Genomic DNA, 15,046 nt, shown 5'->3' on the forward strand with positions numbered 1-15,046 from the left:
AAAAAGAAACCTCTTTTTGGACATAGCCAATATGGGAATTTTCCCCCCGATTATAAGTATTTGTTACAAGGGTTTTCTTTTCTTTTCTTTTCTTTGAAGAGAGAGAAAAAATAAATGCTTTAATATTTTTAAAATTTTAATTAAAAGGGGGGAGTTTGCAGGATACAAGATGGGGCCACATGGGAAGGTCTCACCTCCTCTTTCAGCACAGCAACAACTCGACTTCTCCGCACATTTCTAAGCAGACTGTCCAATCGATGGACAAGGAGTGTGCCAACCATGCCAAGCCCTTGGCGAACAGGGCGCAGAAGCTCCTCCATCACCCAGGCCAGCTGAGGCTCCACTTCCCGGCAGAGGGAGGACTCAGCACGGCCACACACCATTGCTGGAGAAAGAGCAGAGTGTTTCATGAGGCCGTAGGCTTGGCAGAAAGCCTGGGCTTCAGCACAAAGGAGGAGGCACCTGGGATCTGGGGGGAGACACAAGGGTCACAGGACAGTTCTCTGACTCATCAAAAAGGCCCTGGCTCAGTCACTGGAATGTGAGCAGCACAGACAAAAGGGGAGGGGGAGGTGGAAGGCAGGAGTTGGGGAGGAGGTGGGGGTGGGGGTGGCAGAGATACTTTGGAGTAGAATCTGGCCTTTCTATAAGCCTGTTCCAGGCAGAAGCAGCGTCTTCCTCACCCAACCAATTCTCACTTTGAAGTTTGTGAGCAATCTGATTGCTTAATGCAAGCATCTGATCCGCTTCAGGGCGAATTTTCTTCTCTAACTCTTTCTGCAGTTCTTCCTTTTCTTGATGAAAATTTTGGAGCTCAGAGGAGACCAGCTTTAATATTAGAACATAAACTTCATCCAAGAACTGTTCAAACAGCAGGAGCCAGAGACAAAGATAGTCAGAAAGGGAAAGGGAGGGAGAAAGAAGGGAGGAGACAGAGAGTGGGGGAGAGGGGGTAGAGAGGAAGAGGATGGAAAGGGGGTGGAAAAGGAGAAGAGGGGAAAAAGGGAGGAGGGGAGAGAGGTAAGGGGTGAAAGAAAGGAAGGAAGGAGGGTGGGGGAAAGGAAGAAAAGAAGAGATGGAGAGGGAGAGAGGAAGGAAAGGAGGAAGAAGATATGAGAGAGAGAGAATTAGGAAAGCATATATCCTTATATCAAAGACATTTACATAGGCCACAGCAGAAATATTTGAAGGGAGTCAGTGTTCTGAATGGCCTTTTCCTTACCCCAAAGCCCCCAAGTGCTGACCAAACAAACACAGAACCAGTACACAGCAAAAATGTTGGTTATATTTCTTTTCCTTTGTTTTGTTTTTTTTTTCTGGAAGGGGAAGGGGGGTATCATAGAACCCATTCCCATAGTCCTGAGTGCTGACTGGCACCAAGTGCCTGCCCCATAGGAGAAGCTCTGAGAACTGTGGGGTTTCTGTCTATGGTCTCCCACTAACAATTGATAGAATCACTCTGTATACCTGGTGTTGCAAATCTTCCTTGTGTCATGTGATAGGGGATGGGATTAGTGCTAGACCCCTACAAGGAAAAGTTCCTGAACTTTACCACAAACTTCAGGAACCCAGCCCCTGAACCCAAATCCCTGGCATTTGCCTGAGGCACAGGGCCTATCCCAGTCAATAATCCTTTTAACTGCCCTTTCTTTGTGGCCCTCATTGTCTGCACCTGGCCCACTAGGCTATTTGCCACTCCTTAATCCCATCCAGATCTTCCCATAGTCCTTCTGTATAAAAGTACCAATTTTATCCTCATCATAGGCACAGGTACCTTAAGAGTCTGGCGGCTTGTATTGGCATCACAAATAAACTCACTACTTTGACTGGACGGCTTGAGTGGTCAAATTCTTTTGAGGCAGATCCATACCCTGTACCCTTGCATTTCCAGATTCCCAGCACACCTAGACCACAACACCATGGACCTCTTTGGGGATGAAGCCTATGGATCCCTTCTCAGAATAATGGTTGAAAATAATTGAAGGAAATGCTCAGTTTCAGTTAGAGGTCAGTGAAAGTGAAGATGTAATGCTTTTCCTATCCAACTTCACAAACCCTTGGAATCCAACCATGGACCCCAGGGAGTCAGTCCATGGTTAAGTCCAGGGTTGAGAAGACCTGTTCCATACCCTCTGCCTACCAACCCTGAGACAGTGGACTTGAGTCAGAGGCAAAAACCCATGTGACTCAAGCAATGATAAACCTGTGAATAGGAAAAGTCAGAATGGAGAATTTACCTTCCTCCAGGCCCATTTCCTCCGGCTTTCCACACCCCTGAGCATGGCTGGCTTCTGGGCCCGAAGCTTTGGCAACAGATCCCGCATCAGCATATTGGTGAGGACCTAAGGCCAAAGGAAGGCAGAGGTGACCACTCTATGGCAGGAGGAGATGGGCTCCCTCTCCAGCAGTCCCTCCCTGGGTTACAGCCACTACAGGCAGAAGGAGGCAACCCCCAGCTACACTTATTTCACAAACCTCTGCTTCTGTGCCCAAAAGGAGATTGTCGACTCCATAAATGCTTTTCTCCTGCCTGTAAGACTTCACAGCATCCAGGAATGCCTCCGCGTCGGGAGATTCTTTTCTCTGTAAAACTGAAGCCAGTTTTATCCTCATTCCTTCATGCTTTGGCCTACACATGGCAATCAGCTCAAGGAGGTTGCTATTGGCCCTGAAATCCTACCCAGCTGTCCAGGACGCCTTCCCTGATCTTCCTGGCCAGTCACAATCAACCTCCTTTGATCTCAAAGAGCCTTGCATACCCCCCTCTAATCTACTGAAAATGTATCATCAGCATTAATTTTCTGCTTGTGTCTTATCTTCCTAGACTGTGAGCTCCATGAGGACAGCATGTCAGCCACTACAGCTTGTGAAGAACATTGATAAGATGAGGCAAAGAGAATGGCAAAGGGTCTTGAGTCTGTGTCACTGAAAGAACAATTGAAGGAACTGGGAATGTTTAGCCTGGAGAAGAGAAGACTGGGGGTGGGGTGGGGGTGTCTAAGTATTTGAAGAGCTACTCTGTGGATTATTAGACTCGTTCTGTTTGGCCCCAGAGGTGGAAGTTGTAATGAGACAATTTAGGCCGGATGTCAGGAAAAACTTTCCAACCATAAGAGCTGTGCTGAAAACAGAATGGATTGCCTCAAATGGTACATAGTCCAGTCTAGAATTTTCCAAGCAATCAAAGTCAAGTTCAATTGTTTAAAGATTCTGATGTTTAAAGATACTACCCTCTCCCCCAACACACACACCCCTTTTTTAAAAAAATCAAGACATTTGGCCACTGAGTCTAACCCCTCCCCCATTTTACAGAAACTGAGACACAGGCAGTAAGTGGCAAAGCTGGGGAAGTGAAAAATCTAGATCACATGATTTGAGTCGGAGGTGACCTCAATGGTCATTGGGTCTGACCCATTTCTGAAAGGAATCCCCATCTCTGATTGGAGACCTCCAAGGAAGGGCTGGCTAATCACTTGTCAGGCATATGAGAGTGGAGATTCCCAGATCTGTCATTACCTGTGTGACTCTGGACGTGTCACTGAACCTGCCTAGACTCAGTTTTCTCATCTGTAAAATGAGGGTGGTGGTCCTAGATGGCCTCCGAGGGCCCTTTTAGTCCTTCAGTCCATGATCCTGTGGTTTTTCTGACCTTAGACAAAATAGGTGCTTAATACTATGTTGTCTACTGTTGAATGAGCCAGTCAAAAAGGGTCTACTCCATAGTGACAGGACTTTCCTGAGAGATTGACCCATCCATCAGGTCTATGTGGGAGGAGAGAACGCAGGAACTTGTCCAGACCTTGTCTGTGACACCAGAGACTCACTCACAGGACACAGATATAATTTTGACTGTAGCCTCTCAGAAAAATCATCTCATTTGGGCTGGGCCCAGGCTTACCTGTCCCCCGGCGCCGAATCCCATCTCTCAGGACAGATTTCCAGCTGTCCTGGGATTCTACCGTGTCTGTGCACAAGCAGAGGGGCTGTCGGAAAGGGTGGCAGAGATAGATGGGAAATCCCAGAGGGGGCTCAATGATTGGATCTGGATCTTGAATGGAACGGTTCCCTGGAAAAGAGAAAGGCTCTAGGCTTCACCCTTGTCTTAGAGTCAAGAAGAAAGCTTGGCTTCAATCTCTTGAGCCATACAATCAATCTAGGACAAATCAAGAATGTCCTCATGCATAAGGTGTGGGGAATGGAAGGCCATCTTGCTTTTAAAATTAGTCTCATATCTCTCTTTCCATGACAAGGGGTCTCCAAGCGTCTGAGTGCCCTTCTTCTGAGGCTGGTGAGGGAAACTAGAAACAAATGATGATGCTCTGTCTTTGCCCAATCCTCGCCCTGCCTTCCTCAAAGGACTGTTGTTGGAAAGCACTTTGTGAACCTTACGGGCACCACAGGAATATGAGCAGTTGTGATTATTCTCTAGTGGCAAAGTCTTACCTGTTGACCCCTGATAGAGACATTCCCTCCATGAAGCCACTAGTGTGTAACCAGTCAAAGCAATAGACCCCTGTGACTCTTCACCACATTTCTGCTCCTAGAAAGACAGCCAAAGGGACTTTTCAGAAATTTTCTTAACTACAAGTTGCTCTCTTAGGAAGATTAGCAGCTAGCAAGGCAAGAACTCCTCCAAATATTCACTCATGGCACACTTTCAATGAAGCATCATGGAGGCAGCATGGTGCCTTAGCAAGAATCTTGGAAATAAGAAGACCCAGGGTCTAGTTCCAGATCTGCAGGATTTTAATTTTCTGTGTCACCTTAAACAAGTCACTCTCCAAGCTCTGGGCCTCAGTTTCCTCATCTGTAAAATGAAGGGGTTGGATTAAAAGGCCTAAGCCTGCCAGCTCTAAAGCATTTTTTGCCACTGGACCCAGATGGCTCTGGAGGAGAGAGTGAGGCTGGTGACTCTGCATAGCTCTGCCTCACTTAAATCCAATTTACTGACAATTCACGATACCATCTTCCTGATGTCATCGGTCCTCTTTGAAAACAAAGAATAAACAACAACAACAATAATAACAATGACAACAACAACAAATCCCCACCCCATGTATGCTATATTCCAGCTAACCTGGACTACTTCCTATCTCTGTACATACCCTGAAGTTCCTCATCTCTGGACTTTTCCTACTAGAATGCCCTTCAAATTCTTATTGACTTTTTTTTTTTTTGGCAAGGCAATCAAGGTTAAGTGACTTGCCCAGGGTCACACAGTTAGTGAGTATCATGTATCTGAGGCCAGATTTGAACTCAGGTTCTCCTGACTCCAGGGTTGGTGCTCTATCCATTGTGCCACCTAGCTGCCCCATTATACTGATTTTTTAAAACTCAAATGTCACCTCCTGGAGGAAACTTTCATGGATTCTTCCCCGCTGGAAATTATTTCAATCCTTATACCATACTCTGGCATCAAAAAGCCAGTGTTAATTTATATATATAAAAATTATATATTTATAAATATAAATATATAATATAAATTATATCTACACATATTATATATCATTATGTATTATGTATTATTATTATATATTATATATATATAATATAAATTATATTTACATATATAAATTAACACTGGCTTTTTGATGCTGGAGTATGGTATATATATATCTCCTATGTCTTCATCACTTATTATTTTGTATTATAATTATCCTCTTGCTAGACTCCAGCCACTATGAAGGCAGAGACCATACCTTATTGAAATTTCCCACCACCTCTGTTTATCAAGATCCCAAGATCATAGCATTAGAGGTGAATGGGATCTCAAAGGCCCTGCCCTCTCATTTTATAGAGGAAGAAACTGAGATCCAGAGATTGGGAAGTGACTTGTCCAAGGCTACTCAGCAAGTTAGTTATGGGTCCAGGACTAGGACTTGAGTCTAGGACTAAAACCAGAGACGATAGATGTCCTGCCCAAGTAAGTCAGTAAGCGGAAGAGTCAAGGTCTTCTACCTCCAAATTCACTTTTTATTGATTAATTAAACATTTGCTGAATTTAAATACGAGAATTGATGTTCTGTTAACCTAAAGTTTCTGTGGAGACAAGGTGACTTGGGAATGGGGGTTGGAGAGGGACATGTGAGCAAGCCAGCTCATATCTGGGGAAGAGTGGCAGCTATGAAGGTGAAAGCTTCCTACCTGGCTGTCCCGCTCCCAGGGATTTGGCACTGATGCCACTCCACGAGTCTCTCATTCTCACCCTGAAGAGCCCATAGTCACGAGGGTACCACTGAGAGCATGTATTTGATCTCTGCCTTTGACTTAATGATGGACTTTAGGCATCTATATCTTAATTGGGATTAAATTCCAATTAAATTTGATTCAATCCAAGAAAAACCTATTAAGTAGCTATTATGTATATGGCACTCTACTAGGTACTGGGAATAAAAAAAAATGAAACATTCCCTGCCCTCAAAGAGCTTACATTCTTTGCATGTGGTGGTACATAAATTAAGTATAATACAAGGCAATATGAAGAAAGAAGGACTTCAAACTACTGGAAGGGAAGGAGGATAAAGGAAGGCTTCATGGAATATGTGTTCCTTCCATTGAGTCTTGAAGGAAGACAAAGATTTTAGGAAGAAGATGAGAGGAGGCATTGTAGGCATGGGGGATGGATTTTACAAATTTTACAGATAAGTGTCCAGTTCAGGTAACAGCTAGGATTTGAGTTTGGCTGCAATGCAGAATTTGTGAAAAGAGTAGGGTAAAATGAGGCTAGAAGAGTGGGGTAGTAGAGTGTCAGAAGGCCTTAACCACCAGGCTCAGGAATATATATGTTATCCTAGAGGCAATGGAGAGCTACTAGAGGTCTTAGCTAGAGGAGTTACATAGTCAGTGGGCTCCAAATGCTGTGTTAGTTTGAGTTATTGAATAGCTAGCTTGATACAGTCTCATAGAATACTTAGTCAATACCTTCTGAATGAGGCCATTCCCTGTCCCCCCCACCCCCACCCCAGTTGCTGGTACCTTCCTTTCCAAGGTTACCCGGTACTTGATTTGTATTTTGACTGTATGTACTTATATATACACAATGACTTCTCCCAGTAGAATATAAACTCCTTGAAGGCTATTCCCTCTTGCCTATTTCCTCTTGTCTTTGTATGTGCCTGGCATATAGTAAGCACTTAATAAATGTTTGTTGATTGATTGGGACTGCAAAGTTCAAAATCCTTCAGAAATTATTTTAAATGACAGAGAAGCTTCTAGAAAAACCAAAGTGACCTTTCCAAATAGAAAATATAACCAATGACAAGAACAGTTCAAATTTCCTCCTCTGAAAATGGAGGGGTTTGGCTAATGAATTCTAAGGGGCCTCTCAGCTCTGACTTTCTATGACCGTTGGATAAGGCGAGCCTGGGAACATGGTGCCTGAGACAACGAGAAGTGAATATCCAAACAAATAGTAATAATAATGAGAGTAATGATTCATAAAAAATAGAAGAGAACCACAGTATTTTAAGGTTTACAAAGTGTTTGCCTCACAAAACTGCATGAGATAGATGGTAGAAGTATTGTTTTCTCATTTTATTGATGAGGAAACTGAGGCTCCCAAAGGTTAAGTGACTTGCTCAAGGCTACACCTGGGCAAGTATAGAAGTCAAGATTAGAACCCAGTGCACAGGGTCATAAGTCAGACCTGGAATGGATCTTAGAGGTCATCTAGTCCAACCTCATTTTACAGATGAGATCATTGAGACCCAGAGAGGTCCCAAAAAGGAGCCCCTCCCTTCCTCCCTCTGATTGAAGAGGGTGGAGGACCAACATTGGAAAGCTCATTCTAGATTCTCCACTATTTAAGGGTGGCACACAGGGAATTCTCTTCAGCATTTCCCACCAGGCTACTTTCCTGAATGCCATTCTCTCCAGAAACTCATCATTCTACAAGATGAAATCAACTTGGAAACTCTTATCTTTTTAGATTATTTTCCATCATGACTACATGACTTCATGTAGTCCCTCCCCCTTCCAGCTTCTTTCCCTATTTGATTGTGAGCTCTCAGAGGGCAGGTCCTATCTTAGGCCTTTCATTGTATCTCCAGCGCTTAGCACAGTGCCTGGCACACAGTAGGTGCATAATAAATGCATATTCACTCTGATTCCGACTCTGACATGGCTTCCCCAGTCATACCAGTAGCAAGGAGCAAGAAAGACCCCTAGCTCCATGTCTAGCATTCTTCCGGCTACTGCCTCTGTAAAGAACTGACTGCAAGGGGTCTAGAACCAAGTGTTCAGCTGGGCATTGGCATTGGCAATGGTGTTGGCATTGACATTGACATTGACACTGGCAGACCCAACTGAGAATAAGGTGGACGCTTTTACCTCTTTGCTGCCAAACCACTCTAGAGAGGAGTCTCCACGTAGAACATAGTAGCTCTCCCTCCACTTCGGGGAGTTCCCTTGCAAATGGGTCAGGATCCCTTCATGCATTATGGCCCGGGGAGGCTTCTGAGAAGAGAAACTTAGTCAAAAGTGGCATCGTCCCAAGTGACATCTCTTAAAAAAAAAAACCCAGCACAACAGAGAGAGCCTTCCATTCTGCTCCCCCACATTCAGCAGACTCCCTGGGGCTGCTGCAGCTGCACACCAGTGATTTTCCAAACACCTGGAGGCTATTAATGCCTGTACTTTAAGGGCAGCTGAGCTAAGGAAGCAATCTACCATTTCTCCAGAGATCTGAGGCAGAAGCAGCAGAGCATGAACCTTCATGCCCTTCACCTGATGCTTTAAACATACATCCCCACAACCGAAGGATAGCCCTTTGTGAGGTAATGATTGATTTAGATGCTTTTTTGGAGTACCCTGGAAGGGGAGAGAGGGTCCTGGTTCCTCTTCCCACCAATGTGTTGGGTCTCAAAGAACAGCCATTTGGGACCATCCTGTGTCATACTTTCCTTTTAGAGGTAGGAGAAATGCACCAGGGGTCTCCAATCCCCTTACAAACTGCACAAATACTATTTTTTCCAACATCTTCCCTGCCCCTATCCTGGAAAGGAATAGAGTGTCAGCGATACCACTACTAGACATCTACCCCAAAGAGAACAAAGAAAAAGGAAAAGGAATCATATGAACAAAAACAATGTATAGCAACTCTTTGCAGGAACCTGGAAGCTAAGGGGAAATGGCTAAACAAGCTGTGGTACAGAAATGTGCCATAAGATCGGAATATTGTTGTACTATAAGAAATGATGAAAAGAATAGTTTCAGAGGAAACCTCCATGAACAGACTGAAATGAGCAGAACAAAAGAACAATTCACATGATAACAACATTATGGAGGAAAACATCTTTGAAAGACTTGAGAACATTGGGCCAACGGAATGATAAAGCTGAAGTCCACAGGACTAAACATGCTGCCCGCCTCCTGCCAGAGGAAAGTGATGAGCTTAAAATGCAGAATGAGACAGATATTTTTGGACACAGCCAATGTGGGAATTTGTTTTACTGGACTATGCCTATTTGATACGAGGATCTTGTTTTTATTTTTCATGGTTCAGTGGATGAGGGGAAGTGGAAAGAGACAGATAAGAAATAGTTGTAAAAAAAAATTAAGTTTTTTTGAGCTAAAATTAAAAAATAAAAGGAATAGAATAAGCAGGAGTGTTACAACTAGACACAAAAAAAGAGAGAGTTCAGCATAGAAGAGGGCATTCTCTCATCCTTCAAAGCCTCTGACATTTGAGGGTTGATGAGCTCCTAACCTCAATGTCCTTTTTCCTCACCACGTGAGGAGGTTGTGCTGGCACTCTGTATGATCTCTGTCTTCTGTATGCTTGAAGAACCCTGGACCCAGAGGAGCCTCTGGAGGAAAACCATCCCACCCAAGGGAGTCATACCCACTGTATCCCAACCTGTAGCACTCTCAGGATCAATGTCCACTTCATGCCAACCTAGAACCTCCCCAATATCAGCACCTACTTCACTCTTTAATAGCTGGAATCCCGTCTGTCCCAGGGGTGTCATCTCTCTTGAGATTTGCCTCAGGAAGGCCATAGCAAGTTGCCTTCGGTAATGTGGCATGAAGTAATTCAGGAAGGCACCTGTCCGGCCTGGGAAGGGACAAAAAACGGGTACAAACACTAGCTGATCTCCTTTCCTTCCAGCTGACCTCACTTTATTTTGAGATAGTTGGAAGCCCCCTCACAGGCCCCAGGGACTATGCCCTGTGATCCCTCTTGCTTTTGACAGGTCTGTAAAACCCACCCCAGGCATAATCTTCTTTTTTTTCTTTTTTGGTATGGCAATTGGGGTTGTGATTTGCCCAAGATCAAACAGCTAGTAGGTATCAAGTATCTGAGGTCACATTTGAACTCAAGTCCTCCTGACTCCACAGCTGATGCTCTATCTACTGTGCCATCTATCTGTCCCCCATGATCTTCTTTATACCAACTTAGGGAAGCTCATGATGAGCAGAACACCTTCCACTTGGAATCTTGGTGACTAGAGGCATGTGAGACAGAACTGCTCCCATGAGGCTTTCATCCCCAATTGTCCTATTCCCACAAAAATCAGAAAGGCTGGATGCAGATGACTTGAGTCCAGATCTTTCTCCTCAGCATCCCTGAGAAGCAGGGATCTAGCAGATGATGCAGGAATAAGAGCCTGGGAAAGGGGCTTATGGTTAGGGACCCTAATACTGAGAGAGAGAGCAAAAATTTCTTCCAATTCATTTATTCAACTATTTGAAATTATAAAGAGTTTGGGAAAGGAGGAGAGGAAAAAACACAGGAAACCAATTTCATGGAGAGTAAAGCTAGAGAAAAGGAAAGAAATAAAGAAATAAACATTTATTAAGCACCTACTATGTTCCAGGCACTATGCTGAGCACTTTACAAATGTTATCTCCTCTGATCCTCACAACACCCCCCTGAGGTAGGTGCTATTATTTCCATTTTACAGGTGAGAAAACTGAGGCAAATAGAGGTTAAATGACTTGCCCAGGATCACACAGTCAGTAAGAGTTTGAGGCTAGATTTGAACTCAGGTCTTCCTGCTCCAGGGCCAGCCCTCTAGCCACTGCACCACCTAGCTGATTTAGAGCCAGAAGACTTGGGTCTGAATCTCAGCTCCACCACTTATTCACTATAGGACAAGTCATATCCCTTCTGTTTCTGTTTCCTCATCATCTCCATTTTATAAATAACAACATACTTATTCTCACATTGGGTTTGTTTCAAGGATCAAATGAAGTGTGGAAGTAAGGGCTTGGTAAGCTATAAAGCCTTTTATAAATGCCAGTGATCATTACTATTTTTTTTTTTTTGTTTTTTGGGTTTTTTTTTTTTAGGCAATTGGGGTTAAGTGACTTGCCCAGTGTCACACAGCTTGTAAGTGTCAAATATGTGTTCTGAGGCCAGATTTGAACTCAGGTCCTCCTGACTTCAGGGCCAGTGCTCTAATCCACTGTGCCACCTACCTGCCCCCCATTACTATTTTAATTGTATATTTTTGTATATTTTTAATATTGTGTCATCATTGTATATTTTTGATATATAGACTAACCAGATTTGGCTCTGAGGTCAGGCTCAGTTGGTTGCTGGACCATCAGTTCCATGCCTAGCTCTCCGTCCATCTACACATTCCTTCCTTCCAAGACTAGACCATCAGAGACACCACAAAGAATCCAAGTGATCAGCAGCCTCCGTGAGCATTGCTGGATGTTTACTCCTGACAGGGGGAGCTGCATACTCAGAGCCACAAATCCCTGAAAACCAGAGTGGGCTTGAGAAAAGGCCATTCAGCCAACATTGCTCTAGCAATAGCCCATCACCTAGGAAGCACGCCTGCCCTGCACAGTCCAACGGCCTCAGCCAAGTGATTTGTCAAGGGCGGTGGCAAGGAGGCTTCCAGGGTTTTTCTTTTTGTGGGTAATTTCATCTCCGGCGCTTGGCACGGTGCCTGGCATATAGGAACACCTTAATAAATGCTTGTTGACTGACTGAGTGACAGCCAACAGTCCTTCAGACCCTGAGATTCTATGACTTCACCCCTCTTACCCCTGCCCCTTCTGCTCGATTGACTCTCAGCAAAGAATCGTGATTCCAAGTGCTTTTTCTCCCCCCAAACTCCAAAAAGCCCTCTTCCCATGCATGAGCTAATAGGGACTAGTTTAGACAGGATCCTGCAGTCCACATGTGGATGGCATATAAACTGTAGTCACACCCAGGGTTTGGTACTTGAAGGAATTTCTCATGTTGGAGCCAAGAACATATCCCTGTCTCCTTGCAGATAATGGGGCCTAGGGCAATACTGAGTGGCAGCTCTGAGTCACAGTCCAAATGTCAGGGGAGGAGAGAAGGTGGGGGCAGGAGGGAAGGAGGGAGGAGGAAAGAGAGACTGAGAAAGTAACAGAGAGGGTGGGAGAGACAGAGAGAGGGAATGGGAAAGAGAGACAGAGAAAGAGAACAAGAGAGAGAAGAGAGGAGAAGAGGGAGACTGACTATCCAGGTTCTCAGCAGGGCTCTGGAAATAACACCTTCTCCAAACACATCCTCTCCTGTCCTTACCTCTCAGGTACCGGCACTGTCTCTCCCCCAGGTGGCTTGAGCTCTGTGCACCCATCTTGCTCTTTCCACTGAAGGTCCTTCAGGAAGGTTCCTCCACTGCTTGGTTAGAACAGAATAACTGCTTAGAGAATCCCACTCAGCCCTGAGGGCACCTCCTGATTGGCAACTCAGATAAGTTAAATGCCTAGGTAATTTCTCTGGGATAGAACCGTTCCTGCAGTCTAAGCTCTATTAACATAAAGGCCTTAGAGCAGGCTTCCTCTAATTCAGTTCTAGCAATCTTTTATTAAAATCCTGTGACTCTAAGCCACTAGGTCCTGATGTGCCATCCAAGCAGAGTCAACTCTGCAACAAGAAATATTTGGGGGGAAACTGAACCCCTCCTTGATTGCAGTAAAAAAAAAATGGTCTCAGCCACTCTATGAGAGAAGTGAACCTTGTATTGTGGGTGGGGGACTCCAAAAGATGTTAATTCTCTGGAGACATGTCGGGGAGGGGGCGTGTAGGTGTGTGTGTGGGGACTGGCTCTCTTCACGGGATGTTATGGCCACATCTGCCAACCACAGGAGCGTCAGGGCAATAACCCTGCTGAGAGCACCCACTCGCTTAGAAAAAGAGTTTGTGGTAAAGATTTAAAAGAGAATGAGTCAAAGCCTTCTTATGGCTTCTCAACCACCTTCCTGATCCTCTTCTCTGTGTCTGTGGCTGTCTCTACCTGTCCACGGAAGCTGCCATGTCCGAAAACTGGCCAGAGAGAAGGGAATGTGGGATGGACGACAGGGCAATTTTTAGTCTAAACTTTGTGAAGCCAAAGCATGTGTTTTGGTATCATCAGCTCCTTGGGGAAATGCCTCTAGCCCCACCCTGCACCTGTTTTGTGTTTTCTGTTTCGGTTAGAGATTTTCCAAAGCCGGTTATTTCCTTCAAGGTTGAGATGAGATACTTCACAGGTGCACAAACGGTGGTAACCACGTGTCCATCTTCTGGTGCCAAATGACCAGCCCATCACCAGGAGGCCTGTTGGTCCTGGGCTAAGGACCTCGGAGATGGTTGTCAAATAGGCCTAGGAGTTGGGGAAGGGGGAAGTCCAAAGCACAGGGATAGAACCCAGGCCCAGGCCACCATAGTTACAGGGAAAAGACCAAAGGGTGTGTGTGTGTGTGTGTGTGCCTGCAATGGGGAGAGAGAAGAAGTACGAACACGCAAAAGAGAGTGAGAGGGTGAGAGGGAGAGAGAGATGTGAGAAAGGGAGAAATGAAAATACCAGGGTGTGAGACCAGATCTAACCAGTCACCTGGCCACAGGATCTAGTTCACGCTCAGGGGACAAACCTGGACCCAAGCAGATACTAAGACCAAAATGCTTCCCTTGGTGTGAGCATGCCCAGGAAAGTGAGTAGAACTGAAGTTGTGCCACCATGCCCCCCCAACTCAGCCCTTCAGAGAACACAGGGAATCTGCTCTTGGGGCACATGCAAACACAGCACTGAGAATCCCAGCAGGACGAAGCAGCTTAGTGTGGCACACTGCCTTAGCCACCAGCACAGTATCCCCTCTGTTTTGTGACCTGCCCTCACCCACTCCACCCCCTGCCATGTTTTGTGACCCTCCTAGAACAATCCCCTCCCCCTCCTCCGTGTGATAACACCCAGGACAATGTCCCCTCTGTTCTGTGACCTCCCCTCCTCCCCACCAGGATAGTGTATCTCTCTCCAAACCTTTTGCCTTGGATCCTTTAGTTGGGTACTGTTATCAGGAGGTTTGAGCCTGGATGGGTGTTCCAGCACCGACCCAGGCTACGTTACCCTTCCATTCTCCGTGAAGTTCTCCTGGGTCCAGCTTCTCCACCACAGTGGCAAGGGACTTGGCAGTAATCTTCAGCTTCTGGATTTTCCTCATCTGTCCCTCACTGCATGACCCTCGTCTGTTGGCCCCTTGCCAAGTCTTGCCTGCATGCTATCTACAAATCTTCCCAGTTCACATGCACCCCTCTGGCCAGTTTTGGTCTGGGCTCTGGTGACCTCTTCCCTAGTTAATCATAGAGAACTAGAAGTGGTCTCTGGGATCATTTAGTTTAGGATTTCTTACCCTGGGGTCTACCAACTTGGGTGGGGAAATAATTACATCTATATTTTCATTAACCTCTGGCTTCTTTTGTAATGCTCTACATTTTATTTTATGCACTTAAAACATTATTCTAAGAAGGGGTCTTTGTGCTTCACCAAAATGTCAAAGGTATCCATGACATCAAAAAAAAAAAAACAACTTAAGAACATTTGGTCTATAACATCTCACACCATGTACCAAGATAAGGTCAAAATGGGTACATGATTTAGACATAAAGGGTAAATATCATATGCAAACTGGGGGAACATAGAATATTTTACCTGTCAGATTTATGGATAAGGGAAAAACCTATAACCAAAGAAGAGATAGAGAACATTATGGGATGTAAAATGGATAATTTTGATTACACCAAATTGAAAAATTTTGCACAAACAAAACCAATGCAGGCAAGATTAGAAGGAAAGCAGGA

The 15,046-nt window shown here is 45.0% G+C and overlaps 1 protein-coding gene across 6 annotated transcripts in view; it reads right to left on the minus strand.

Annotated features, from left to right (window-relative positions):
* Positions 1–12,903, minus strand: part of FAM129C (family with sequence similarity 129 member C) — a 28,478-nt gene extending 15,575 nt beyond the window's left edge. The window contains exons 1-9 of one of the 6 annotated variants that reach the window (XM_027857830.1): positions 12,512–12,903; positions 9,924–10,054; positions 8,329–8,451; positions 4,444–4,540; positions 3,899–4,066; positions 2,476–2,591; positions 2,238–2,342; positions 684–861; positions 195–385 (exon numbers count right to left, since the gene is read on the minus strand). In XM_027857830.1, the coding sequence (XP_027713631.1) occupies positions 195–385; positions 684–861; positions 2,238–2,342; positions 2,476–2,591; positions 3,899–4,066; positions 4,444–4,540; positions 8,329–8,451; positions 9,924–10,054; positions 12,512–12,566 (1,164 nt within the window). In that variant the 5' untranslated portion in view covers positions 12,567–12,903. Of the gene's footprint in view, positions 1–194; positions 386–683; positions 862–2,237; positions 2,343–2,475; positions 2,592–3,898; positions 4,067–4,443; positions 4,541–8,328; positions 8,455–9,923; positions 10,055–12,511 lie in introns of all 6 variants that reach the window. The other 5 variants (XM_027857831.1, XM_027857829.1, XM_027857833.1 and 2 more) reach the window with 5 other exon arrangements.
* Positions 12,904–15,046: the final 2,143 nt, after the last annotated feature.

The sequence above is a fragment of the Vombatus ursinus genome, unplaced genomic scaffold (assembly GCF_900497805.2).
Source record: "Vombatus ursinus unplaced genomic scaffold, bare-nosed wombat genome assembly UNPS02012319.1, whole genome shotgun sequence".
NCBI classification, from domain to species: domain Eukaryota; kingdom Metazoa; phylum Chordata; class Mammalia; order Diprotodontia; family Vombatidae; genus Vombatus; species Vombatus ursinus.